Source organism: Balaenoptera ricei, chromosome 15 (genome assembly GCF_028023285.1).
Source record: "Balaenoptera ricei isolate mBalRic1 chromosome 15, mBalRic1.hap2, whole genome shotgun sequence".
NCBI classification, from domain to species: Eukaryota; Metazoa; Chordata; class Mammalia; order Artiodactyla; family Balaenopteridae; genus Balaenoptera; species Balaenoptera ricei.
Window position 1 is genome coordinate 18,074,600 of NC_082653.1, and position 27,952 is coordinate 18,102,551.

General features: G+C 44.0%; 1 protein-coding gene across 8 annotated transcripts in view; it reads left to right on the forward strand.

Annotated features, from left to right (window-relative positions):
- The window catches only part of PTPRT (protein tyrosine phosphatase receptor type T), a 1,095,010-nt gene that overhangs the window by 951,529 nt on the left and 115,529 nt on the right, over nucleotides 1–27,952 (forward strand). For all 8 annotated transcript variants that reach the window (XM_059896616.1, XM_059896620.1, XM_059896617.1 and 5 more), the window contains one exon: nucleotides 21,149–21,297. In XM_059896616.1, the coding sequence (XP_059752599.1) occupies nucleotides 21,149–21,297 (149 nt within the window). The remainder of the gene's footprint in view (nucleotides 1–21,148; nucleotides 21,298–27,952) is intronic.

Below are 27,952 nucleotides of genomic sequence, written 5' to 3' on the forward strand. Positions count from 1 at the left end.
ATGGTAATTCTATTTTTAGTTTTTTGAGGAACCTCCATACTGTTTTCCATAGTGGCCACACTAGTATCTTTATTTTTTTTTTATTTTTTATTTTTTTAACATCTTTATTGGAGTGTATTGCTTTACAGTGGTGTGTTAGTTTCTGCTGTATAACAAAGTGAATCAGCTATACGTATACATATATCCCCATATCCCCTCCCTCTTGCATCTCTCTCCCACCCTCCCTATCCCACCCCTCTAGGTGGTCACAAAGCACCAAGCTGATCTCCCTGTGCTGTGCGGCTGCTTCCCACTAGCTATCTATTTTACATTTGGTAGTGTATATATGTCCATGCCACTCTCTCACTTCGTCCCAGCTTACCCTTCCCCCTCCCCGTGTCCTCAAGTCCATTCTCTACGTCTGTGTCTTTATTCCTGTCCTGCCCCTAGTTTCTTCAGAACCGTTTTTTTTTTTGGCTGCGTTGGGTCTTTGTTGCCGTGCACGGGCTTTCTCTAGTTGCAGCAAGTGGGACTACTCTTTGTTGCAGTGTGCGGGTTCTCATTGCGGTGGCTTCTCTTGTTGCAGAGCATGGGCTCTAGGCATGTGGGCTTCAGTAGTTGCGGCGTGTGAGCTCAGTAGTTGCGGCGCGCAGGTTCTAGAGCGCAGGCTCAGTAGTTGTGGCACACAGGCTTAGTTGCTCTGCAGCATGTGGGATCTTCCCGGACCAGGGATGGAACCTGTGTCCCCTGCATTGGCAGGCGGATTCTCAACTACTGCACCACGAGGGAAGTCCTGAAAGGTGTGTGATTCTAAATGCTTCTATTCTGTAAATACATCTGAGCTTTATAAAGAAGTTAAAAGAGTGGGGGAATTCTCTGCTGACAGAGAGGCATGACCTAGTGAAATAGGGTTGGAAAGAGAAGTTTCTGTGGACAGTGTTGTGATGTGCTACTCAGATTTCCCTTCAAGAATGGACTTACCCCACCCCCACCCTAGTTGCTAGAACTACTGCTGGCAGACAGCTCTTGGATAACAGCCTCCTTTGGGACTTCTTGATCTTCAGAGCTGCCTCACCCAAGGTCATCCAATAGGTGGTCAATAGCTGACTTTTACAGGGGTGTAAAAATCAGTCCAGTGTCAGAGCTTCCCATGGGGCTGGCTTAAACCATCACTGCAGCTACATCTCCATTCAGCTTCCCCTTCTGCCCACTTTTCCTCCTTTCCCTCCCTTTCTCTCCCTTTCCCCTCCCCTCTCTTCCCCTACTCTCCCCTCCCCTCCTCTTCCTTTCTCTCCCCTAACCTCCCCTCCCTTCCCTTTCCTGCCCTTCCCTCCCCTTCCCTTCCACAGATGTCTCCAGAAGCTCCTCCTAACATATCCCCTACATGTCAATCTCTGTCTCAGAGTCGAATTTCCAGGAACCCAACCTGTGACACCCCCATTCAATTTGGTCACTGGAGACAAGTTAATCTGAGTATGTGTATGCCCCCCGCCCGCCCTTGAACATGCATACTTCATTGCCTACGGACACTTTGTATACAAACTAATTGGGTCACCACTTTGTTAACCACTGATGATAAGTAAACTCTAAGAAGTCCTTCCTTAGGCAATCATTCATTCATAGGCATTTGCTTCTTACCCGTGCCTTTGCTGGGCAGGAGGGCTGTGAGCATCTAAATACACAGCTCCTGCCTGGGGGAGCTCACGGTGTATCCCAGAAGAGGGTAGTAAGATCCTGTTGCTGAACCAGCCAGAGGAGAGAACTAGGGTCAGAAGTGCCCAGACACAGTGCCCCCTTAAAAATGTGTCACCAGGGCAGGAACGGATTTAGTTCTGAAAGCACTTGCCTTCAGCAAACGTCCCCAAACTGAGAATGACTCTTGCAGCTAGGGCTGTAGCGAAGATGGAATGCTGAGATGCACAAAGTGGAAAATGCCTTTCTAAGTGTTTTGGCAGAGTGCTTTTAATGGAAGGAAGTGCTTTAGTTATAGCTTTGCAATGTTGATGATGGTGATAATGATTACATCTTGTTTGTATATACAGCTTTATCTCTTCCAAAGTGCTTTCCCACTTATTACCTAGTTGTCTGGTTGGGCTTGGAGGTACTTAGCAAGATAGCAGACAGGTTTAAAGGCGTGCCGTGTAGGAAAGAGCCCTGGGCATTCTGGCTCCACAGTTTCAGTTAAGTCACTTAACTCCATCTCAGCCTCAGTTTCTCATCTGTAAAATGGGGGTAATAACACCTGCATTTCAGAACAGCCGTGATGTTTAAATGACATACTCTTTCATTCACGAGCATCTATTGAGCAATTCCTTTGTGCTGAGCACTGAGCTAGGTGTTAAGTGTTTAAAAAGAAATACCTTTCTCTCAAGGAGCTTAAAAGGTGACTTGGACATGTTAACAAACAGTTATAAAATAATGTTGTAAATACATGAAAGAGGAGCAGTGAAGACATGACAAAGAAAAGGAAGTCACTGATGCAGCTTGGAGGAAAGATACCATGGGCTAAAGGGCCAAAAAGGATGCCTGGTATAGGGCAGAGGCAAGATGTTTTACTGAAGAAATAACACATTCACCCACTTTTCTCCTTGGCCTCATTATCTTGAAATACACACACACACACACACACACACACACACACACACACACACACACACATTTTATAACTAAGTAGGTGACATGCTAGGAAAAACTTGGAAAGTAAAAAAAAAAGGAAGAAAGGACTGGAGTAGGAAGGGGAAGGTTTGAATCCCAGTTCCACTGCTTAGCAGCTATGAGTCCTAAGCACTCCAGGTCTCAGTTTCCCATCTGTAAAATGGGAATGATAGTGCTCAATTCATGGAATTATCTTAAGAAATTAAAAAATATAATGTACATGCCATTTTGTTTTCATTTCACTTGCATTTCATTAGATTGTAATCTATCAAATGGTAGAACTAAGCTAGAACGTAGCAGTGGTTGGGTGTGTCGGGGATGGGGGAAGATAGAGTTTTTTAACTTCCAAACGTAAGTTAATGATAGAAGAATTTGCCAAATAGAATGAAGTAGGGCAATTGTAGATGGTGGTTCTTAAACTTACAAAAATTCTCCTCTGAGCAATTGGATAAGACACCCCTCCTCCTGGTTTCCATCCCTGCTGATTTCAGTGAGGGATCAGAGTCAGCTCATGGTTCTGGCAAAAAAACCACACAGGTAGACAACGTCATTTTAACACAAGAAGATTTTGTAGACCAGTGAGAAGAGAAAAGGCTGGAGTTGAAACTAGAAGGGCTGTCACGATATTTCTAAATAGAGGGGCTGGGCGACAGGCTTGTCCTTTATGATGTGGCTACCAAAACCTGCCTTAAAAGAGGCATGGTTCTCCCAATGGAGAAGAGGCTACTCTACTCTGGACAGTCTCTTCGGGAATGTTGCCTCCTTCCTGGGAACAGAGCTCAGAGGAACTGGAGTATGTTTAAGGAGAGCAGTCAAAGAGGGAGGGGAGCACAGGCCAGAACCTCTAAAGAAAGATTAGAGAACTGATTTCCCTGGTCTCAAGTGGTACCTAGACATTTTAAAGTTCCCCAGATTATTCTAATATGAAACTATTGTTGAGAACCACTCGTATGGGAGAGTTTGAGAATCGAGGGGTCCTGGAAGATAGGCGTTTGGAAGATTAGCATGAGGGCTTGGTCTGGCCACCTAACCCAGAACCTCAGATGAGAGTTTGACCCCACGGGATCATCAAATAGACACACCTCTGGTTAAAATGTTGGAACCTGAGTGTGGAGGGCAGAGTCTGTAGAAGATAACACGCTATTTGATGGCACTGCTTCCTCCCTATAGATATTGAGGTAGACAGTCCTTATGCTGTTCCTAAGTATGTAGAAGCCATTTAATAAATGGCGAAAATGCCCCAGGCACACTTAAAAATAGCATTTAATTTCTCATTACAATTACTCCTCATACTGGCGTATGGTGGAGTAAAGACCCCTCAGCCACAATCAGTCTCCTGAGAAATATTTGTTCATTAGCCTTCTCTTCATTACTGAAACCTCAAGAAGCTCAATACTTCTTATGAAATCTTTTTATCAGAATTAAAGAACATTGGGTGAGCTTCTTTCTGGGGCAATTTTTTTGTTTGTTTAAATTTTTATTGAAATATAGTTGATTTACAATGTTGTGTTAGTTTCAGGTGTACAGAAGAGTGATTCAGTTATACATATATATAAATATATATATTCTTTTTTTACATTCTCTTCCATTGTAGCTTTTTACAAGATATTGAGTAGAGTTCCGTGTGCTATACAGTAGGTCCTAGTTGGTTACCTATTTCATATATAGTAGTGTGTATATTTTAATCCCAAACTCCTAATTTATCCCGTCCCCTCCCCTTTGGTATCTACAAGTTTGCTTTTGATGTCTGTGAGTCTATTTCTGTTTTGTAAATAAGTTCATTTCTGGAGCAATTTTTCCGTTCAATGCCTCTGAACCACTGTGCAGAACATTCTAAGTGGGAATTATTGGGCATATTACGCCACCCATGTTTTTTAAGGGGAAAAATTGAAAGATTAGTGTGGCCAATACCCTGTTTTTACTGGGAGGGTTTAATTTTTTTTTTAATTTTTATTGGAGTATAGTTGCTTTACAATATTGTGTTAGTTTATACTGTACAGCAAAGTGAATCAGCTATATGTATACATATACCCCTTCTTTTTTGGATTTCCTTCTCATTTAGGTCACCACAGAGCACTGAGTAGATGGGAGGATTTAATTTTTGTAAAGAGTGAAAATATGGTTTTATTAAGGTTATAAACCAAGTTGAAGCCTCAGGATTAAAGAAGGCTTGTTTTGTTTTGGAAAACAGCTTAATGACACTGCACTTTTCTAGAAACGGAGAAAAGCTAAGACTGCCTATACTTTATTTTACTTTTTTCTTGCTTCCCTGTGTCATTTATTATCTGGGCATCTACTGATGAGAGAGAGAACTTCTGGTGAAAAATCTAACCTCAGATATGGTTGATGTGGGATTTCATACATTCTTTTGTCTTATCTTTGCTTTACACAGCAAAACTACCGTGAAAATGTGGGATCTAAGGTTTTTCCAGGAGATCCATGGCTGATTCAAAGTGTATACATCCACTATATTGCCGTGCAGGTGTCTTCCGGCCATCTAGGTTGGGGGCAGTTTGCTCAAGAAATCATACTTCTGTAATCTCATCTCCCACTCCTTAAGGGTTTTAAACAGCACTTTGCATTAGCTCTGAATGGTGAGGAAAATAATACTTAAAACCTAGGAGCAGCGCTGTAGTGAAAGAGCGTGGACTGCACTTGGATTTGAATCCTGGACCCTGCTACTTTCTAACCTCACTTCTCTGAGCCTCTGTTTCCGCATCTTATAAAAGCGGGACAATAATACCAAATCTGGAGGGTTGCTGTGGGGATTTACCAGGATCACATAAGATAATACAATGCATGTACAACATCTGGTTCTGTGTCTGGTACCTTGTAGATGCTCGGTACATTGTAGTTATTACTATTATTGCATTTTGTTTTCTATTATTATGTCCACTCATGTTTCTGCAGTTTACAAAGTACTTTCATGTAGATATCTCATGAAATTTTTGAGTCACTCCAGTGAGGAAATGTCATTTTAAGTGTAAGGACATGAAGGCTCACCAAATTGACCAAGGCACAGGCTACCTAAAGAAAGAAATCCATGGAACAGAGAGTTGCCAATTACGGGTGCTGTGTTCTTATCATGGGTTGGGAGGTGGGTGTGACGAGAATTCGGAAGGAGGTTACTTTATAAGGCAGCAAAACTGATAAGAATTATACCCTCTCAGACCTGGTGAGATAAAAGATGAATAAGGTCCAGAGTCGGTCCCTACCTGAAAGTGTATAACCATTGCTCCAAATTGTAATGCGAGGGGCCGGGGGTGGAAACCTGTACCAAGCACTTCATTCCATTTAATACACTCACTGTATAAAAGGGACAAGAGTCAAACAGGAACAGGATCATGCATCTTTTTACAATCGTATGACTTTTATATCCTGCACTGGAGAAAAAAGGACCGAGATTAAAGAGAGGATGGGGTTAGGGCTGTTTTTGTGACTCTTTTTATAAATAGGCCTCTTGAGTCTCACTTTTAATTTTACAGAGCAACCTTTTGTCTCTTAACATGTTTTTGTTTAAAATGTCTTATAAATAGGGTTGTGCCATGGAGAGGATTTTATTCAAATTCAGCTATGCCAGACATAGAGAAATAATTTTATTTAAAAATGTACCCAACGGTTATGATATTTAATATGACAACAGGTGTCGGGTTTCATTTTCTGAACAGTGAAGGTTTGAAGGCTTTTTTTCCCCCTTCTTTCTTTAAGAATAAATGTGCAATAGTATTTTAGAATCAGCTTGTGGATGTCTGCAAGAAATCCTACTGGGTTTTTTTTGATTGGGCTTGCATTGAATCTGTAGATCAGTTTGGTGAGATCTGTCATCTTAACAATATTGAGCCATCTGGCCCAGGAACATGGTATGTCTCTTCATTTGTGTGGGTCTACTTTGGTTTCTTTCATCACCCTCTTGTAGTTTTTGGCATGCAGGTCCCATGCATATTTTGGTGGATTTATACCTGAATGTTTCTTCTGTGTGTGTGCTATTGTAAATGGTACTGTTCTTTTTATTTCATATTCAAATTGCTCGTTGTTAATATATAGAAATGAGACTGACTTTTGTATATAAAAAATAAATATACATAGAAACAAACCAAAAAAGACAAGAAAAGAGAGGTCTCGGGTGGAGAAATAGTAACTTACTTCACAAACACAAGGCTGTTGCATGAAAGATGGAGTAAGCTAACCCAGGCCGGGTACTTAGCAAAGTACCCAACACATGTTCAAAGTATTCGTTCTTGCCTTCTCATGTTCTGTATTGCTCTAAAAGCCAGACTCTGTTCAGAGGAGGTTATGGGACTTATATTTGTGTGATAGTTAAGATGTTACGACTTCGTTTTAAGCACACCTGGGTTTGGGTCTGGCTCTGCCATATACTAGCTATGTAGTCCTGAGCATGTTTCTCCCCTTCTCTGGTCTTCTGTTTCCTACACTGCAATATGAGGATGCTACAAGATAAGGCGGTAGCCCCACTGTGCCAGGACACACGGTGCCTGGCGCCTAGCAAATGCTCAGGGAGCATTAGCTATTCTCGTTGTTTTAGTTGTTAAGTTTACAAGGAGGAAGATGCTGGAGAAGCATGAAGAAGAACTTTCTAACAATGCCTGTCCAACAGTAGAACAGGTTGAATGTGACATAGTGAGCCTCCCATCACCGGAGGGTGGACCACCCCCTGTATAGGATGCCACAGGGGAAGTCAGGCTTCCCGAGGGTTTTCCCCTGGGTTGAGGAATTATGATACCATCATCACCCCCACCTTCGCCCATGGTGGCATTAGAAGCAAGTGGTAGCCATTCTGGGTCTCCCCAGAGTCACCTAAGACACTTGACCCACAGACACAAAGAGCTTGGAGCAGGAGACAGAAACAGTACCCGTGAAAAAAACAAATGCAGACCAGACATACCTTTCCATCAGCTGCAGTTTATGACTGCACACTAAATTCAGCTGCTTTCTTTAGGAGGCTGGTGTTGAGACCCATCACCTCCAGCCCAGTGCCATCCATACTGGCTTTCCCCAGGAGTACAGACAGACCAGGCACCTTCCTAGTGTTCACTAATTAATTTATCTCATGCTTGTGATTTCACAGTGCTTAAGTGCTGGAGCATTTCTGTCTATTCTTCTCCCCGCAAAGCACCTCACATTGCATCAAGACCATGAATCTCCATCGCAAACGCCATCTGTCTTGGGCAGCCAGCTGGCTGGCTGTCGTCTTGCTGGCACTGCCTCTTACAGCCAGAGTAACACATCCATTCATTTATCCTTAATGACATTTTGACATTCCAATCAATTCATCAGATGTTCCTTCTGCAAGACTTCTCACCCACGGCCAGGCCAGGGTTCCAGGCCACTCTCGATGCATAATGCTTGAGACCAGTGCACTGCTCAGTACCCTCTGACGGACGGACACATCTGCTGTTCGAAAACTGTGTGTTCCTAACAGCCCTGGCTCCCTGAGTGATCCACGCCTCTGCCTTCAGAGCCATTTTCTTCTATGCTTCCAGCTGGCTGAGCTCAGAGGAAACTGTCCAGTTCAAGGAGAGATGTTCTAGTTCAGAAACATACATGCAACAGTGCTATGGGGGGTTGGGAGAGTAAGAGTGTGCCAAACCCCTGCCTTACTCCAGGATTTAGAGTAGCCTGAATTCCACTAATTCAGGTGGAAGATGGAACTATGACAAAGCTAACATCTTGAATTTCATTACCCTGCTGCTACTTAAAAATAATGATCGTAAAGACATTCCGATAACAATAATGGATATCAAAGAAGAAAGGAAAATTATCCTTAATACCTTCAATCTAACACATCAGCTTAGATATACTTTCTCCTAGTGATAATCACAATGTAGACACAGTTTTATTTTCCAGGTTTTTATTTTTTTAACTTAATGTGATCCAGTTAGCACTTTTCTATGTTGTTACATAGTAATCATTTTTAATGGCACTCCATCATTTTAATAGCTGTATAATATTCCATCCAGGGGACACACCATAATTTACTGAACAGGCCCCCCCATAGTTAGACAGTCATGAGGCTGTAACCGATCGTGTGCTGTCCAAGAGAAGAAACAGAGCAGGCTGTGGGAGCGAGCAGGGCTCTGCAGGCTGAGGAATGGGGGCCTCAAATCCCACCTGGTCCCTTTACCTGTTTTAGGAGTTTAGGATTAACCCTCTGGGCCTCGGATTCCTCATATATAAAAGAAAAGAAATAATCACCACTTCATAGTGTTGCTGTGAGGATTACAGAAGGTAATCTTTGAAGGTACCTAACACATGGTAGTCTTTACTAACTGGTAAACTATTACGTTCATATGTATATACCGGTGGTTCTCAATCAGGCAGAGGGCAATTCTGCCCACCCCCCGCCCCTGGGACATTGGGCTTCAGACATTGTCTGAAGACATTTTTGATTGTCACAGCTGGGAGTGGGAGGAGCCACTGGAACCTGTTAGATGGAGGCCAAGGATGCAGCTGAATATCCTGCAGTGCACAGCCTGCACAGCAAAGAGTTATCCTGCCCAAAATGTCAGTAGTGCCACCGTTGAGAACGCCTGGCATATACGAAGCTGGGTTTTCCAGTATTATCTACATAATATTTGTGTTCTCCTTTTTTACTATTATTTTATTAGGATAAACTCCCAGGAAAATGGGAATCCTCGACTAAAGTGTATATTATGCTTACTGGCAGTTTTAGGAGAAATGGGATGGGGTGGGTGATGGGAATAAGGTTTCAGGTGACCAATGGTGAAAAGACAGCAGATAAATAGCACGTGTTCCCCAATGGGGCAGGAGATGACATTCCACAGACCAGTAGTTCTCCAAGGATAGTCCCAGCATCTCCTAGGGAGTTGGAAATGCAAATTTTCAGGCCTTAACCTCGTACTCACCAAATCAGAAACTCTGAGAGTGGAGCCCAACAATCCCTGTTTTAACATGCTTCCTAGGTGCTTCTGATGTACCCTCAGGTTTGAGAATCACTGTCATGCACCACCTGCAGCAAAAGGCCAACTTGTAGAATAGCAAGCAGGACCCGTTCAAGTCCAACACTTTGTGCAGAAGTAGATTAAAAGTGTCAAGCGTAAGTCGTGAGGATGCTCAAATATGGAATGGAGCAATGATAAATGAATTAAAAGTGCCATCCATCCATTCATGCATTTCATCAGTAAACAGTTTTAAAGCTTTTACAACATGGTGCCAAGTGCTGAACTAGGTGCTAGAGGAAATACATATATGAACTAATATGCATTATGCAAATTGTTATGATGAGGGGCGATGAGAGTGGGCAGGCAAATGACTAGGATATAAAACAGAAGTAAGGCATGTCCTGTAAGGGAGAGGTCGGAAAATGCCTCCTGGAAGAAGTGGTGTTTGACATGGAACTTGAAGGATTTGTGATTATCTGTTAATACATTAATTCAACAAGTGTGTACTGAGTACCTGCTTGTGCCCAAAACTGCGCAAGGCCCTATCTGTGCAAGGCTCTGTCTGCACAAGGTGAACAAGGCCGGCATGGACCTTGCCCCTCCGGTTACAGTCTAGCAGGGGAGATAACCATGGAGGCTGACCATCTGGCAAGCAGGAGTGATTTCTGGATGGGGAGTGAAGGTCTGGGGTGGGCTGGGGGTAAAAGAGAGAGCACCCCTGGGAGCCCTGGGCTGAGATCTGAGAAGAGGTGCGGGTACAGGGCTGTGAAATGCAGAGGGAGGTTGGCTGAGCTGGGGAAAGAACACAGAGCCTTGGTGATCACGAGAGACTGCTTGGAAGAGGTTGCTTGGGATAAACTTTGGAAGGTGAGAGCCATCAGTTCACCCATGCACAGGCTAGATGTGAAAAGCAGGCAGACCATCGACGGGTGTCCAAGAGGGCATAAGAAACAAGAGGCAGGGCTTCCCTGGTGGCGCAGTGGTTGAGAATCCGCCTGCCAATGCAGGGGACATGGGTTCGAGCCCTGGTCTGGGAAGATCCCACATGCCGCAGAGCAACTGGGCCCGTGAGCCACAATTACTGAGCCTGCGCGTCTGGAGCCTGTGCTCCGCAACAAGAGAGGCCGCGACAGTGAGAGGCCCGTGCACCGCGATGAAGAGTGGCCCCCACTTGCCGCAACTAGAGAAAGCCCTTGCACAGAAACGAAGACCCAACACAGCCAAAAATAAATAAATAAGTAAATAAAATTTAAAAAAAAAAAAAAGGAAACAAGAGGCAGAGTCCAGCTCAGCCTCAGCTCAGAGACTAATCCTCATATAGGGACCTAGAAGGGGCTGCCTGAAGAGGTGATGAGTCCTTGTCTCTGGAGTTGGACAGTCACGGGGGTGGAGACGGGGACATCCACTTGCTGGGGGTGTTGCAAGGGGTCTCCCAGCTGGGGTGGGAGAATGACTTTCCAGCCCAGAGAATCCAAGATTCTGTAACTTGTAATGGCCTGAAACTGAGGGTCAGAGAGTGACTGGGAGAAAAGTATCTGTCCAAGTATCTGGCTTGGTTTATGGTCGAATAAGCACAAGGTATGGATGGATCAGAAGGGACAAAGGAAGAAAAAGTATTCAGTAGTCACCTTGGTTCCCTGGCATGCTCATCTCAGGGAGCAGATCAAACACCAAGTTAAAATTAAAATAAAGCAAGGAAGAAGGAATGCTGATGGCCAGTATGAAGAAGGGGGAGAAAAAGAGATAGCATTTGCTGAGTGTCTGTTATAGGCCAAAGACCATGCTAGGGAATTAACACATATTATTTCTAATCATCCTAGTAACTGTGAAATAGGGCTTTTCAAATACTTTCTACACATGAGTCTCGTAGAGACGGAGACACAGTCATGATCACACAGCTGGTTAGAACCAGGTTAGCCTGGGGCCAAGGTCCGTGATATTTCCACAGCACCAAGAACAGAGGGCATTTCGCCTAGCCCAGGGGTTCAGAGCCCAGTGGTCTGAAAGCATTCAGGGAAGTTCCCATTGTCTGTGCCATAGATTCTGTCCTCATGTTCCTTTGAAGCATTTATTTCCTTCCCATTGCCTAACATTTAACAAACACTTACATGGAGCTTGTTTGGTAGGTGACAGATCCTATTGTAAGTACTTTAATATTTATAAGTCAGCATCTACTGCAAATGGTGGTTGTGAGAATTCACAATAATTATCCCTATTTAACAGATGAGGAAACTGAGTTACAAAGAGGCTAAGTAATCGTCCAAGGCTACGTAGCCAGTAAACGGTGGAGCCAGGATTTGGATGCAGGCAGTCTTGTTCCAGAGCCGATGCTGTTCCCACTAGGCTCTGCTTGAGGATCTAAGGGGTAGTGTGGCCGTGTACCCAGCAGCAGGAGGGCCTTGCATCTGCCTTAGGTCCTCTGCTATGCAGATTCCCCTGCCCTGCTCCAGAGGATGGTCAGACTGGGTCCTTAGTGGAAAGAGAGCCCATCCAGGCAAGGAAGACAGAGATGCAGCCACAGGCCGAGGAGAGAAGCAGAGGCAGGTGGAGGCACAGACATGGAGAGCAAGACAGCAGAGGGATGGAGGTGTCAGAGGCGGTGGCCAAGGTCCCTTGACCTTTTCAATTGTGATAAGATGTGCTACTATTGCTTCTGTAACTTTGCCATTCTGGTGGAAGCATGGAGAAGCCCCAAGGTAGGGTGATGGGGGTAGGAGAGGAAGGACCCACCAGTTATCTTCCAGGATTGGTACCCAACAGAGGTAATGAGCAGACAGGATGTGTAATGCCTAAAGGATGTGAGGGGATGCGAATGTCAGCTTTCTGGCTGCATGTATGTGCTTATATGTGTCACTATGTGTTTGCCTGGAGAGGCAAGGAGCCTGCTGAGAAAGCTTTGGGACAAGGGCATACATGTGTGGGTCCTTGGCTCAGCGTGACATAACAAGGAATCTTAAAGAGCATTCAGAGGCCTGACTGCCTGAGTTTGAATCCCAGCTCTATCTCTTTTTTTTATTTTTTTATTTTTTTATTTTTGGCTGCGCTGGGTCTTCATTGCTGCGCGCGGGCTTTCTCTAGTTGCAGCGAGCAGGGGGCTACTCTTCGTTGCAGTGCAAGGGCTTCTCATTGCGGTGGCTTCTCTTGTTGCGGAGCACGGGCTCTAGGCGTGCAGGCTACAGTAGTTGTGGTGCGCAGGCTCAGTAGTTGTGGCTCACAGGCTTAGTTGCTCCGCGGCATGTGGGATCTTCCCGGACCAGGGCTTGAACCCATGTCCCCTGAATTGGCAGGCGGATTCTTAACCACTGCACCACCAGGGAAACCCCCAGCTCTATCTCTTAAAGCATGTGTGGCTTTCGGTGAGTTACTTCAACTCTGCCTCATTTTTTCATCTACAAAATGGGGTTAGTAATACTATCAATCTCCTAGAGTTATTAAGAGAGTTCGAGAAGTTAATACATTGTGTTTGTGATAGCCTTAAATAGTGCCTGGAAAGGATTAAGTGCTATATGCATGTTTATTAAATAAATACATTAAATTTAGGATTTATTGTTTCATGGTCATTGTATTCATTTCGTAGGACTGGCACAACAAGGTGATGGTTTAAAACAACTAAATGTATTCTCTTACAGTTCTGGAGGCTGGAAGTCTGAAATCAAGGTGTCAGTGGGGGTCAGGCTCCCTTTGAGGCTCTGAGTAGAATCCTTCTTGCCTCTTCGTAGTTGCTGGCGATGGCTGTAAAATCCTCAGCATTCCTTGGCTTGCAGCTGCCTCACTCCATTCTCTGCCTCTGTCCTTACACAGCCCTCTCCCCGTGCATCTCTGTCCAAATTCCCCTCTCCTTGTAAGAATACCAGTCATACTGGATTAGGGCCGCCTTAACTGGATTACATCTGTAAAGACCCTCTTTCCAAGCCTGCATTGGCCACCAATTTTGCTTCTAGAAAACTTGAGAACAATTGTGGGTTTTCCCTTTTTTCTCTGTATTATAAATATTTTAGTAGATTTTGGGAGAAGTTTTAGAAACCGCTATCTTATTAAGGAAACACTTCATAATTTTTCGTATTTTTCTAAAGTTGTATCTCCTTTTTAACTTGAGGTTGTTGAGAATGGATATGAGTGAACAAAACGAATGGTAATGACTTTTTTCTTGTCATATTAGTAAAAGATTTCTAAAGTAAAATATCTAATTCTGTAAAGAGGCAATAAAATTTTTGAGATTATTTAAAAAAAAAAAAAAAAAGACCCTATTTCCAAATAAGGTCACATTCACAGGTACCAGAGGTTAGGACTTCAGTATATCTTTTAGGGGAACACAGTTCAACCGGTAACAGTCATTTAAGAAGCATCAGTTCTTGCTGTGGTTCTCAGATGCCAGCTCCCCCCTATATTGAAGTCAATACCAGAAAGTGGAAACGGTGTGTCCCTGGTAACTCGGTGAGGTATTTGGAGACCTGGGGCTGGCACCAAGGTGTCCTGCCTCCTGGTGCTGGTCCTCCACTGTGATAGGGACTCTTCACTAATTCAGATCAGCTGAAGAGTGGGTTCTCAACAGTGGGGATATGACACTTCAGCATGCATGAGGATTGCCTGGAGTGCTTATTACATGTACATTTGGAGTTTCTGATTCATGGCTCAGGGATGGGGCTGGAGAAACTGCATTTCTAGTATGTTCCCAGGTGAAGCCGATACTGCTGGTCCAGAGACTACTTGGAGAATCAGTGTTCTACATCGGTGGTGCTTAAGCTTGGTGGCACATGACGACCACCTGGAGAGCTTCTAAAAACCCAAATGCCCAGGCTGCACCCTAGACCAATTAAATTAGAATCTCATCAGTAATTTTTAAAGCTCCCCAAATGATTTGTGCAGCCAAGGTTGAGAAGCACGGCTGTAGAATACATCAAAGAATGTTTTTAGAGAAAAGCCATTCTTCAGGATATCTATTTGAGAGGATTCATATTTAATAAATAATGAGGCCATTTAAATCAACATGGCTGTTTCCTATATTTAAAAGATAACCAGAGAGCATTTATTGAGTGCTTACTGTGTACCATGCACTGGGGAAAATGCTTTGGTAACTACACACCATTTAATCTTCGCAAACACTTTGCCTTGCCTGGGAGCATTGCTGCTACCTGCAGTTCTATAGACAGGAGGAAACTGACATGCAAAGCCATGCGTAACTTGCAAGAACTCACACAGCTAGTCTGAGATGGAGCCAGGTTTTGATGCCAGGCTGTCTGGCACCAAAGTTGATGTTAACTGCTGTGCCATCCTGCCTCCTGAAAGAAGAGAAAGTGGCGTGTTCTCCTTTTAATCCTGCACTTTTCCGTATCCTCGTTTACACTGTCAACTCTGCTGTGCGGTAGCCCAGCCTCTGCCTCCATTACAGTTATTCTGAGTCAGTGGAGTTTGGATTAATGAGGTTTTGCTGCATTCATAAGGGGCTAGAATTGTTACCATGGACTGAACCTGCACTTCTGGTTTTGTCCCGAAAGGAGAGGTAGAGGAACGTTGGAACAGGTATCCTGAGCTGGCAGGCAGAAAGCGAGGTTAGGGTCCTGTGGCTTCCACTGATACGCTGCATGACTTGTCTAAGCCCCTCCTCTGTCTGGCCTCAGTTTCTTTTACAAAATAAGAGAATGGTGCAGTTCCCTTCCAGTTTCTGATGTATACATTTAATTAGAGAGTCAATCATGTCAGCATAGAAGCGTCTGTCCGGGCTTCAAAGAGCACAATGCCGGCTTTTAATAGGAGTAGAGTTTCAGCTGTGTTTTCTTTGTCTACCTCCTATGGACTGAGATATCTCTCTGGCTCCAGGGTTCCAACCTTTGTGTTTTCCCAGGAAAGTCTGTCCAGAGATGCCAATGGAGGATGGGTCGGGGAAAACCCTATGGAGAAAGGAAAGAGCGCCTGGTCAGTGTCTCCCCTGGAAAGTGGGCATGGCTCTTCACATCCAGGGAAGAGCCCTGTGGAACCAACACTCTCCCTCAGTTGTCCGGGTCTCCTGTTCTCCACCCACATATTCAAGGGTTTTGCAGGATCCAGATGCTGGAATCCCTACCACCTCTTTCCTAGGTAGTTTCTGAGTCTCTCCGTGAACTCCTCCAATAATGGAGGGCTCATTACTTCCAAAAGACTAAACAGAGCAGGGGTCATGTCTGGCTTTTCACATCATGTTCTCCCGCTGTCTTAACAGCCACTTCTGTCTAACCACCTACAAAGTAGGTGCTCATTAAATATTTTTCCAACCAATTAATGTGCAAAGAGAAATAAACTACTAACTTTAGGGAGGAGACAAAGACTTCTAAGAGTAGGGGGCCTTTGAGTTGGCCCCTAAAAGGTGAAAAGAAGGTTGCCAAAGAAGAAAACGTGGGAAGGGCAATTCAGCACTAGGCACTTCCAGAAGAGACCCGAGCAGTTCTTCTTTGCTAGAAATTTCTTCCTTGTGTCAAGCCAATGCGGTGGTTCTAATTCTGACCCCTGGGGCCACACAGAGCCAGATGTCACGTGTGTGAAGACAGCATTCCAGAATATTCCTTCTCCATGAGAAACATCCCTGTTTCAGACACTCTTCCTTCTCCTCTCGTAGCGTGATTCCAGAACCTTTCACGGCCCTTACAGCCCTCTCCGTGGCGCCATTCCACCTGCCACCCTCCCTTATCAAGAGTGGTGCTCAGGGTAAACCACAGAAGTCATGGTCCATCGTGGGGACATCCCTGGCCACCTACCCTCGCTCAGCTAACCAGCAAAAGTCGGGGGACCTCCGAGTGATCTGTTAGAAGGAAGAATACCACCAGCCACGTCACATTGTCCCAACCTGTCAGAAGCAGGGAACTTGGGATTGCTGTGTCTTAAAACATTCTTCAGCTCTAGAGGTGACCCAGCAGAGGAGTAGATAGGCTTGTACAATGCTGTCTTTTGAACAGCTCTTGGTACACCCTGCTGGTGAAATTGTGTGACCCAATTGGCAGGAATCTCAGAACAACTGCAGGACAAAGTTCCAAGTTCGGGAAGTCACGAGTGCTTGAGTCTTGAGGGATCTGAGGACAGCATGAGTTATGCGACCATCCCATATATCATGTGACTATCTTATATGAGGTTTTTTAAAAAACATTCTATAGCTATGGCTATTCTGTGGGCTCTGAGGGAAAAAAAAGTCTCTGACTTCTGTGAACATTCCATCAATTATTCAAACAACCCAGGAAGGAAATGCTAAGTTGTTAGACAAAAATAATTCATTAACTAGAAGTATTTCGGGTCACAAACTAATTTCTTGCAGCTTTTTCTTCCTCTTTCCTTGCATATATCTTTTTTTTAAGTGGTTATAATTTGTACTCAGAGTAGGATGACAGTCTTTTCTACACTTCAGATTGTAGACTTTTAAACGTAAATTTGCACAACAAATTTATTGAGCACTGGCTGTGTGCCAGACACTCAGCAAAAAATTGGAGTAGGTACAGGAAGTCCAAAGAGGTTCACCCAAGAGGTTCTTGCCTTCCTGGGTAGGAGGGTTGAATCACTGCAATTGGATTAGTCAAGTGCTTAGCTGACATGGCAACGAGGCCCTCCTTGATCTCCTGACAGGGTTCAAACCAGCTATTTGCTGCTCTCCCCTAGCTGTATGTATTTTTCCTTCTTGGATTTCATCACCTTTGTGATTTTATATCGATTTATGTATTTACCTGTTTAGTGCCTGTCTTTGCCACTAGTGTCTATGTTCTATGAAGGTCAAGATCATGTCCAGTGTTTGACGCTATGATCTTCTTACATCTAGCAGAGACTGGCACGTGTAGGTGCTAAGTAAATTTGTGTTCAATGGGAGAGTCAACCCGGAAGAGAAAACCACACATCTCTTTAGGGAGCAAGAGGAAACCTCAAAGAAGATGTGACATTTGAATGCCACTGAGCCTTGAAGGATGAAGGGGAGGTGGCCCGGGGAGAAGAATGGGGGCACACTGAGGAGTAAGGAGTACTGAGGAATGGTTAGGACAGGAAGATGAGGTAGTTGGTGTTTCCTAAAAGGAGACACGTGTGGAAAATAAGGCTGAGTTGAAGCCTGGAGCCATAGGTCTTGTCTGCCCCACTCACAAGTTTGGGATGTTCCCCTCTTTTCAGGAAAAAGAGGGAGGGGGATCAACTAAACTCTATGACTATAGGAATGAATATGATTTTTCCTAAATTACTAAGAGGGTTTTTTAGTGATTAAATTTTGAATAAGATCCCAAAAGTACGGTTTTGTGTTTTATTTCCTTCCACATCCCTTCCATTTCCATTTTGTAGCTGAAGCACCTGTCTACATATTTTAAAATTTTACATAACATCATCGTCACCATGAAAACACAGTGTCAACCATGGGTGAAAAACTAAGGATGTAAAAACCTGAGATTTTTACCACTCAGTTGTCCAGTTTTTAAATATCTATGTTTTAGAGAGGCTCCATTAAAAAATTTTTTTTATCCAGGGGTTCAGAGCTACCCAAACATTTCTGTAAAATGCCGTTTTCCATAGATGGAGCAAGACCTTTTTTTTTTTTTTATTCCTTTGGAAACCAGTGATTTGTGCCTAAGACAACTCTTTCCATATTATCTTACCCTGAATAGAATGAGATTGGTTGGGAGTTCTGCCCTAAGGAAATATCAAAGCCTCCAGTACATGCTCATTTATAGTTTGAAAGTTAATTCTCTTATCGGATGTCCTTTTATTTCCTGCTGGGGCAGTGTGAGCAGAACTCAGGTGGAGGCAGAGGGTCTGCTGTATATCTTTTCAAATTTATGATTAAGAAGGTCACATATACATTTTTTTTAATAAATTTATTTCATTTATTTATTTATTTTTGGCTGTGTTGGGTCTTTGTTGCTGTTTGCGGGCTTTCTCTAGTTGTGGCGAGCGGGGGCTGCTCTTCGTTGTGGTGCGCGGGCTTCTCATTGCGGTGGCGTCTCTTGTTGCGGAGCACGGGCTCTAGGGCGCAGGCTCAGTAGTTGTGGCGCACAGGCTTAGTTGCTCCGCGGCACGTGGGATCCTTCCGGACCAGGGCGCAAACCCGTGTCCCCTGCATTGGCAGGCGGATTCTTAACCACTGCGCCACCAGGGAAGTTCCACATATACATTTTGAAACACCCTCCTTTTTGATAATAAATGAAGAATAAAACTTTGAAATGTCATCAGTAGCAGAATTACTCGTTTTTCTTTCATTTGCGTTCCCCCTGCCGGCTGGCCGATTGCCTGCCAGTGGTGTGGGAAAAGGCGCAAGTGACTGAATGCTTCATTTCTTGTTGTTTTTCTGTCTGCCTGGAATAGTTTCACTAGTGGAGCAGCATGTTTGTGGCCAAAGCATTTTAACCAAAAGATGCACTTCTGTTCCTGAGTGTCCTTCTTTCCCCAGGCAAATTTAAAAACAAAAACAAAAACAAAAACAAAAAAGAAGAGGAATTCCATTTTAGGCTGCATTTGTCTTCAAATAGACAAAAGCTCTTCTCTTCCTGGATCCAGATTCACTCTCCACGCTTCTCTACTCTGCTGTCTGCTTACACAGCAAGATCTAAATGGATGCCATGCCTTTGGCTTCCAGTTGGGTTCAGCTAATGTGAGCCGCTCTAGGAGGTCAGATGGGGGAGGGAAGATGTAGTCAGGGAATCTGTGCCTCTGGGTCCCTCCCTGTGGGGGTCATTCAGGACTGGCTGGATCCCTTGGGAGAAGTTCACTGCTTCTCTACAGGTGGCCTCCTCTTCACAACGCCTTTTGGGTTCTGGTTGCTGCTTCCTCTGCTTGTCGCTCTGGACCCACAGGTGATAAACAGCTCTCCTGTCACTGTGTTATACCTTGGGTTCCCCTTATACCCTTCTCACTTTGTCAGTAGTCCTTTTATACATTTTCTCTCCTCACTTGAGTGTGCCATCTGCCATTCTTCTGTGCGGTCTACAGCTAGATCAACTCCAGGTGAAGAAAAATACCATCAAACTAGAAGTGATCCTAGATGAAAGCCTCTAAAATACTTCTAAGTCTAGGTTTACCCTTGCATTTAATACTTCCTCTGACAGGGGGATCATTACCTCTTGAAACTGCCTGTTTCATTATCAGATGGGCTCACCTTTGGATATTTCCTAGGTGGTGCTGAATTTGACCTCTCTGGGACATCATGGAAACATGTCCTTTCCATGTTGAAATAGGAGTGACCAAGATTGGATTGGAAGCCAAGTCCTGTGAAAAATGGAGCAAGAGACCTGGAAGAATTTACCCTCCAGATATTTAATGTGCAACCCATAGCCTTGCATATCATAGGAACAAAATTACTGTATTTAGATACATAAATGTTGGGTAAACTCAGAGGGACCAGGTTGTTTATTTAGAAATATTTGAAAAACTGTCATATGCAAGTGGGGTTAGTCATATTTTTATATCTCTGGCAATAAATCTGAGACCCAGTAGTTGACATTTAAAGGGAAAAGATTTCAAATCCATACAAAGAACTTTTTAACCTTCAGCCTCCCAGTGAGGTGCCAAAGTCTCCATCACTTGATATAATCCAGGGGGGATGGGATTCCACAGTGGGACTGTTGGAGAGAGCATTCCAGCAGTGGAATGCAATTGGACCAGTGGTGATGATACAAAAACAAGAGCAGCAGCTGCCACGTGTTAAACATTCACTGTGTGTCAGGCACTGTGCTCCGAACACATTATCTCACTTAATCCTCATTTAATCCCTATGAGGTTGGCCTGTTAAGTTCAGAACTTACTGAGGTTGAGGAACTTGCCCTGTATCATGCAGCCACAGGCTATGGAGGTAGGATATGGACCCAGGTCTGCCTGATGCCAAAGCTGATGGTTTCAACCTCCAGTGGTTGGTGTCAGAATCACGTGGGGAACTTGGTGGCCAGGCAAAGGTCTAGTGCCTGTCCTACTTGTATGAATCTAGGATCTGTGTGCTTTTTCAGCTCTCTAAGTGATCCTGATTTACACAAGTTTGAACATCACTGCTGTACTTTGTCGTCATCACCATCGTCGTCGTCGTCATCATCATTCCAAATGCCCGTCTGGTTCTGAGGGTCACTATGGGAATAACTGTGCATCAAGTTCTGCTTTAACCTTTATCCTTTTGAGCTATAAGACTAACTCATCTCCACCCTTACCCACTGCCCTCACCAGCCCCTACTTCAATCTACCTTTGTTTGGTGGGCTATTTCACGAGCTCAATCCCTGAGAAAGGCCAGACTCCATTCTGAATCTCATTCAGAGTCATGGGAACAGAAAGGTCCTCCTGCCTCTTCTTCCCTTTCAAGGGAGAGTAAGGAAAGTGTTGTGCAAATCTCATTATTTCCCATTTTAAGCTCAAGTAAAGAGCACACCCATTGCTGAGGATGAGGCAGGATAAATGTCATATTTCTGAGCAAATGGAGGCCTTTAACAGTTTCAGGAAGACTTAGGTTTATTCCACCTTGACCTTGGAGGACCTGCCTTGACTCTGTTTCTGGAAAATGGACCAGGTTTGGGGATTGAGGATGATGGGTGGGGAAAAAGAACAGTCTGATCTTCCAGTGCTTGGATGCAACTGTCACCATCTGACTGTGATTTTTGTTCCCCTTGCACATGTCCCAAAGGAAGCTGGCCAAGAAGCAGAAGGAGACACAGAGTGGAGCACAGAGGGAGATGGGGCCTGTGGCCTCGGCCGACAAACCCGCCACCAAGCTCAACACCAGCCGCAACGACGAAGGCTTCTCCTCTAGCTCACAGGACGTTAATGGATTCAGTAAGTTGAGCCAACTAAGGGGAAGGGGACATCCGTACCAGCTTGACCCTGGTACCTCTGCTGTTGACCCCTCACAATGTCAGGTGCTATAGGACATGGAGTCTGGCTGCTTCCCTGGGATGGTCCAGGATGAAGGTGCTCCCTGGCAAAGACATGGGGCCGCCCATCCTGGGGTGAAAAGGAGAATTTCAGAACCTCAAAGCAGATGGAAATGAGGGCAAGCCATCTTAACTGCTGCTTGTGTACACAGAGGCAGGTTAAAACTAACAATAGTAAAAAAAAAAAGAAGAAGGAAGGCATGATTATGCCCTTAAGGAGGAAAATATGCCAAGCTGAACTGAGTGTCTTACAGTTATCAAAACAACGCTGCACATAAACCACATAAAGTAGATGAGTTATAGGTTATCACGGTCTCCATTTCTCAGCTTATGAAACTGAGGCTCAGGCTTCTCCAAAGTCCCATGGCTGATGAGTAACTTATCCAGAACTGGAAGCCGTGCCTTCCAAGCCTTGACCAGTTTCAGGACACAGCTAGTGATCCAAGTGGCATTTAGTCAAGAGCAGCGGTGTCCTCATGCAGAGTTAATACAGGATCCCAAGCTAATAGTAGTGGCCACAATTTCAGGGTTCACCCCATCCAAAGGAGAACATCAAGACTAGTAAACTAAAGCTAGTTTAGTTTAGTCTGATCTTGGGGATCAGACTCAAGAGTGCTGACTTTTGCTCTTAACTTTCTGAAAGCCAGTTCTTTTTCTGAATTGCGTAGAAATGCTAGATTCCCCAGCCTCTGCTCCAAAGTGGGGAAAGCAGGAAATCGAAAGGAATATGAGCAGAGACAAATGTTCCCCCTACACTGTGCCAGTGGCAAAGGGACGAAATCGTATTTTGTAAAAATCACTTAGATAAGGTCAATTTGGGATGACGGAGATCTATGAGAGGATGAAGAAAGAAAGGAAACCAGTATTTACAGACCACCTTCATCTGCACCACAGCCTTGTGAGATGCTTAGTATGACTGTTCCCATTTTATAGATGATGTATCCAGAGCTCAGTGTTTGGCTGACCTTCCCACAGTTACACAGCTGCTTCCTGATGGATCCAGGATCCAAGGGTACCTCGGACCCACGATTCCTAACCTCAAGTGTACCACAGCACCTACCTGAGGCAGTTTTCAAAATCCGCATATCTGAGCCCCACACCTTACCTGCTGAATCAGAATCTCCTGGGGCAAGGGGAGTGGAATGGGGACTCAGGATGTGGATTTTGTAAAAGCCACACAGGGGGTTCTTATAGGCACCCTGTTAAGAAGGCTGAACTTTGAAAGAGGCAGCAGCTATTTTCAAATATTGACGTGCTACCTTGGGAAAGAGAGATTTTTGTTTTAAACCTATAGAGACTGAAAAAATAGTAAAATGAATACTCATGTAGTCTTTACCTAGATTCACCAGTTGTTTGCATTTTGCAGTATTTGCTCTCTCTCTCTCATATACACACACACACTATATGTATACATACATTATACATATATAATTTTATGAACCATTTAGCAGTAAGTTTTAGACATCATGACACTCCCCCTCCAGAGAATTCAGCATGTGTTTCCTGAGAACTAGGAGAGCTCTTCAGCATAACCACAATGAAATTATTTTACCCAAGAAATACAACCTTGTTTCAATCTCTGATAGACCAGAGTCCATAGCTGAATTTCCCCCATGGCCCTAAAATGTTCTCTCTTATTGTTACTATCTTTTGATCCAGGATCCAGTCAAGGTGCTCACTTTATATTTGGCCACCACGTCTCCCATCACCTTTCTGTCTACAACAGTCCTCCCACCTTTCATTTTCCTTTCAGGATGCTGACATCTTTTAAAAGTCTAGGCCAGTTGTCCACAGAATGTTCCACAGTCCAGATTCGTCTGATTTTTTTCATCATGATCACACTCAGGTTAAACATTCTGGCAAAAATGCTGCACAGGTCACGTTGTGTACGTACTTCCCTTTGCATCATTTCAATAGACGCGTGCTATCACTTTGCCCACTCTTGGTGATGCTAAGTTTGAATACTTCTTAAGGTTGAGAAATGGCTTTTAAAGACGAAGCCTAACAGCACATACTGATTATTTCATGAGTAAATATTTAACTTCTCTTTTCCTCAGAGAGCAGAGCAAGTTTGCAGTCTGCCTAAACACAAAGTCAGTTCTTAATCCGTTCTCCACCCAGGTGAATTTCTGGGATTCATACATTCCCTTGGGTCCAGGAAAAGAGGATGCCGACAGAGGGAAGGAGAGGTGGAAAGAGGGTAGCAAGGAACTGGGCTTGGTTTGTTCTTAAAGGCGCATCCTGAGCACCGCCCCACCCCAAGCCTCTGGCCCTGTTAACTTGTCACTGACTCTCCTGCTTTTGTCCTGAGGCAAGGAAGTTCATTAGCAAGTCTAGCTGATGGCACTGCTGGCCAAGTGGTACCTATTCACCCAAAACCTTTCCTGTCCAGGCCAGGCTCTTGTGTACCTGTTTTTCCATTTCCATTTTTGTAAAAATGTCCTGGGAGGACTCTGAATGCCAAAGAGATATGGTCAAAGACACATGACAAACATCATGACCCCATAATTGTAGGTATTTGATCTTAAGCTTTCTGATTTCAAATGAAAACCTGGGTAACACCAATTTCTTGGATTTCAAGGGGAAACATCACCTCCATTTTCCCCATGGGCTAAAACTTAGACTCTTAAGATAAAAGTGCCCAAGACTGAGGGTAGATTGGCCAGCCAGAGAGGAAGAAGCAGCATATCCAATAAAATCTAATCAGATGTTTTAAAGTCCAGACACAATCTTTCCAAGATTGATATATGTGTGTTTTACAGTTATATACACACATATACATGCACACAGACATAACACGCATACCCAGACATGTGTATATGTATATTGTATGTACATTCATTTTAATGATATTGCTTTTAAAAAGACAAAAAATTCAATCGATGTTACACTCAATTATTAAGAAATTTTGCATTTGTTTGAATCAGTAAATATTTTAGGATTCTATCTATGCATCTGGTGTCCTCAGGCTAGAGCCACAAACATGCTCTGGGGATTCTTTTGAATGCCCTGGAATGCATCAGGTACCTTTTAAAATGCTCTATGGAATCACTGGGGTGTGATTTGAGGGGAAAAAAATGTAAGTAATGCTTACACTGGAGATGTAGAAATTGCTTCTGCAATCACCCTGATGTATGTAAAATTGAATCCATTTTCGTGGCATTAGGGAAGTGACTGTCTGACTTCTCCATTGGGTCTTTAGGAGAGCCTGAGATTATTTGCAAATGTTGAAGCATTGCTAGAGGCAGAGCACAAGAATAGATGTCACATTGGAAAAGATTACAGAAAAACCTGCCCTGAGCAATTATTTCATTATTGAACAGGTGGGCCCTGGCCTAATTCAACCTTTGCATCCAACTGTGTGGGTTTGTTTTCCTGGGTTTTCGATTCCAAGTGACCGCTAAGTTCTGCAACATCCGTTCCATCAAGCCTCCCAATTTTGTATAGGACCAGTGACCTCTGGGATGCAGGGGTGAGGGGGCTTTGTCAGGTATGGGCTGTTGCTCTGGAGTGCTGTGGCATTCTTGAAAAAGGAGTGCCCGTCAGCAGCGTGCATTGTTTTCAGTTTAAAGAAATGCTGACTTTTATTAAGTAATCTGATTTTGATCTTACTGCCTTGTGTACCTGCTTGTTATTTTTTTCTGAGATCTTTTGCTCCCTGGGATCATTTTCTGGGTCTTTCTTCTGCTGCTTTCTTTTTACATTCCTGCTTAAATCTTCTTTATGTCTTTTGTTCATAGTCTCATCCTCTCCTTGTTTATTTTAGTCCAAATCAAAATGCTTCAAAACAAGTTGCTGTTGAATTCTGTGATACGGGGCTTGGCTGTCTACCCTTCATGTAATAGCATTTGACAGACTCGCTTGCCCATTGGGTACTGTTAGTAAACTCCATCTTCATTTTTTTGCTTCCATTCTATTCAATGGTTTCACGTCTGGTGTGTGAAGGCAGTTTATCTCTAAGGAGCATCACGTGCCGGGCCATCAAGCTCTCTGCTAAATAAAGAAGCAGGCACCGTTGAGGGCTTGGAGGTGAGATTTAGTGGCCATTTTCGCAGTGCTTAGTACGTGCCTGTCCCTGTCCTGAGTCCCGAGCACAGTTTGGGGAGGGGTGTAATTACAAAAATGAATAAAACAGGGCATTGTCTCAAAAATAATAAATGTTCCTACTTTTAAGTTTTTCATAGTTTACAGAAGTCCTTTTGCAAAAACCTGGAGCCATAGATCCTTATTCCTGCACCATGAAAGAGCTGGTAGGTTTCTTACTACCCCCATTCTACAGATGAGGAAACTGAGGTTCAGAGAGACTCCATGCTGCAAATCACACAGGCATTTGCAGAGTCATAATAAGGATTTGTCTCTCCTGACATCAGTTAGGTTTTGTCCACTTAGTTCTTCAAAGAATTTAGAAAAACATCCATAAAATTACCTACAATAAAACAGCTGTATGAGAATTAAATAATCAGGATCAGGAAAACATAAATGAAGACAAGAGGGTCAAGGCCAGGTTATTTTAAAATATAACTCCATTATATGAAAACGTAATCTAAATATGCAGGCTGGCAACCTTCAAATTCCACTTTGGCTCTGGGCTTTCTAGTAACAAAAGCCCAAATAGGAAGATCACTTTTATTGGCATCTACGATGTGCTAGACTGTATGCTTTATATAAATCCCATTCTTAAGCCTCCTAGGAATCCTATAAATTAGGTATTATTCCCATTTCATAAGTGAAGAAACTGAGTTTCAGAGAATTGGAGTAAATAAACCCAAAGTCCCACACACATAGAGTGGGGATGGGATTGGAAGCCAAAACAGGGTTATCGGACTCCAGAATCCATGTTCCCTCTCCTGCACCAGGAATGTAGCTCTCACCACTCACTGGTCTCACTGTATGAGGCTGCTGATGGCTTCTCCCCTTTTCTACCACGTGGGCAGAAGCTGCTACCACCACAGTGTCCTGCAAGGAGCCTGTGGCTGGTTACTGGCATGAAGCCAATCAGATTCCCACGCGGTGCCAGGCTCTGTGATAAGCATATTCAAATCTGGCATCTTACTCTGTCCTCACAGTAACCCCCTCTAGTTGGTATGTTTGTTAGCAAACCCATTGTACAGTAGAGGAAACTGGTGCTCTGAGATATTAAAAGATCTTCCTCAGGTCCCGTAATGAATACATAGTGAGGTTTGGACCCATGTTCTACTTTCTAAACCAAGCGTCTTGTCTTTCCTCCAACCTTACGCTTTCTCTCCATCACAAAGCAGGGTGAAGGAAAGAAAGGAGATCAGCATGAATAGCCTTGCTAGCTGATAGGACAGAGCCTCCTCTGGGTTCCTCTATCCACTTCAGGGCCCCAAATGCCTGTCACAGGAAGGTAGCTGCCCAGTAATCCAGAAAGGACCTGTGAAAATTGTCCCACCAGGAGCTTCTTCGGAAGTGGGACTGTAGACCAGATGGTCCCATCCCATCCTCGGGCATTCCTGAGCTGGTCCAAGCCCTGTATAGGTATAGAGAGAGATGAGCAAGAGAGAGAGATTGCAGCCTGGTGTGGGAGACTCATGGTCCCACAATGAGCATCTTTGCACAACCCAAATATGTATGTATGTATATATGAATGATGGACCTGGAATTCATCTAAGATCTTCTAGCTCCAAGGCCATATCTGGTTCCAGCTCTTCTGGTACTGGATTCTGTCTTCTTTTAAGGTGAAATCTGCTCTCTGTAACTTCCATCCATTCGTTCCTGATTTTGCACACAAAGTATGGGTTGGTCAGCAACCAGACACTGGCCCTTGTCTGCCCTCTGGTGTCCCAGAGGGTAATGAAATCAGTCTTTTCCTGCAGCTCCCAGCCTCACCCCCAGCTATTGGACTGCAGCCAGCTGTGTGCCCTGCAGGTCCTGCCCTCAGGCTCAGCGGCCCTCACATCAGCTATCAACCTTCTTCAGTACACATATCTGTTTTCCAATCTGTTCAAAATCTTGATTGGCGCATCTGTCTCCGTTTAGTCCATGTCTATGGAGTGTGTGGTTTCCAAGTCTACCCTGGGCCGAACTACTGGAAGTTCAGGGGGCTGCCACCACCCTCACTCACTTTTCCAAACCTGGGTTCAGAACTCACTGCTCACGTTTGAATTAACCTCCAAATGTCCATCACGTATCTGCCTCACGCAGAGTTCATGGCTTCCAGCTCGGGGTTTGAGGGTCTCAAGTAAAGACTTTATGTTTCATCTGCGCTGTGTCTTCTTGTTAGATTTGACCCTGTCATCCCAGTGTACTGAGAGATTTTTGATTTCTAGCTGGGTTAGCCAAGGAGCTCATTTAATCCTCCCAGTTTGGGGCCTCGAATTACAGTAGTTATTAGATTATTAATATTCATCATACCAGCTATTATCTATTGAGCATTCATTATGAGCCCATTTCCAGCTGAGTGTTTTATATGCATTATCTTATCTCATTGGTATATTGGGAGGATTGAATAAGTGTTATGATTATCCCTGGTGATTTACAGGTGAGGAAACTGAGGGTTAAATACTAAGGATCTTGCCTAAGCCTTCATAGTTTGA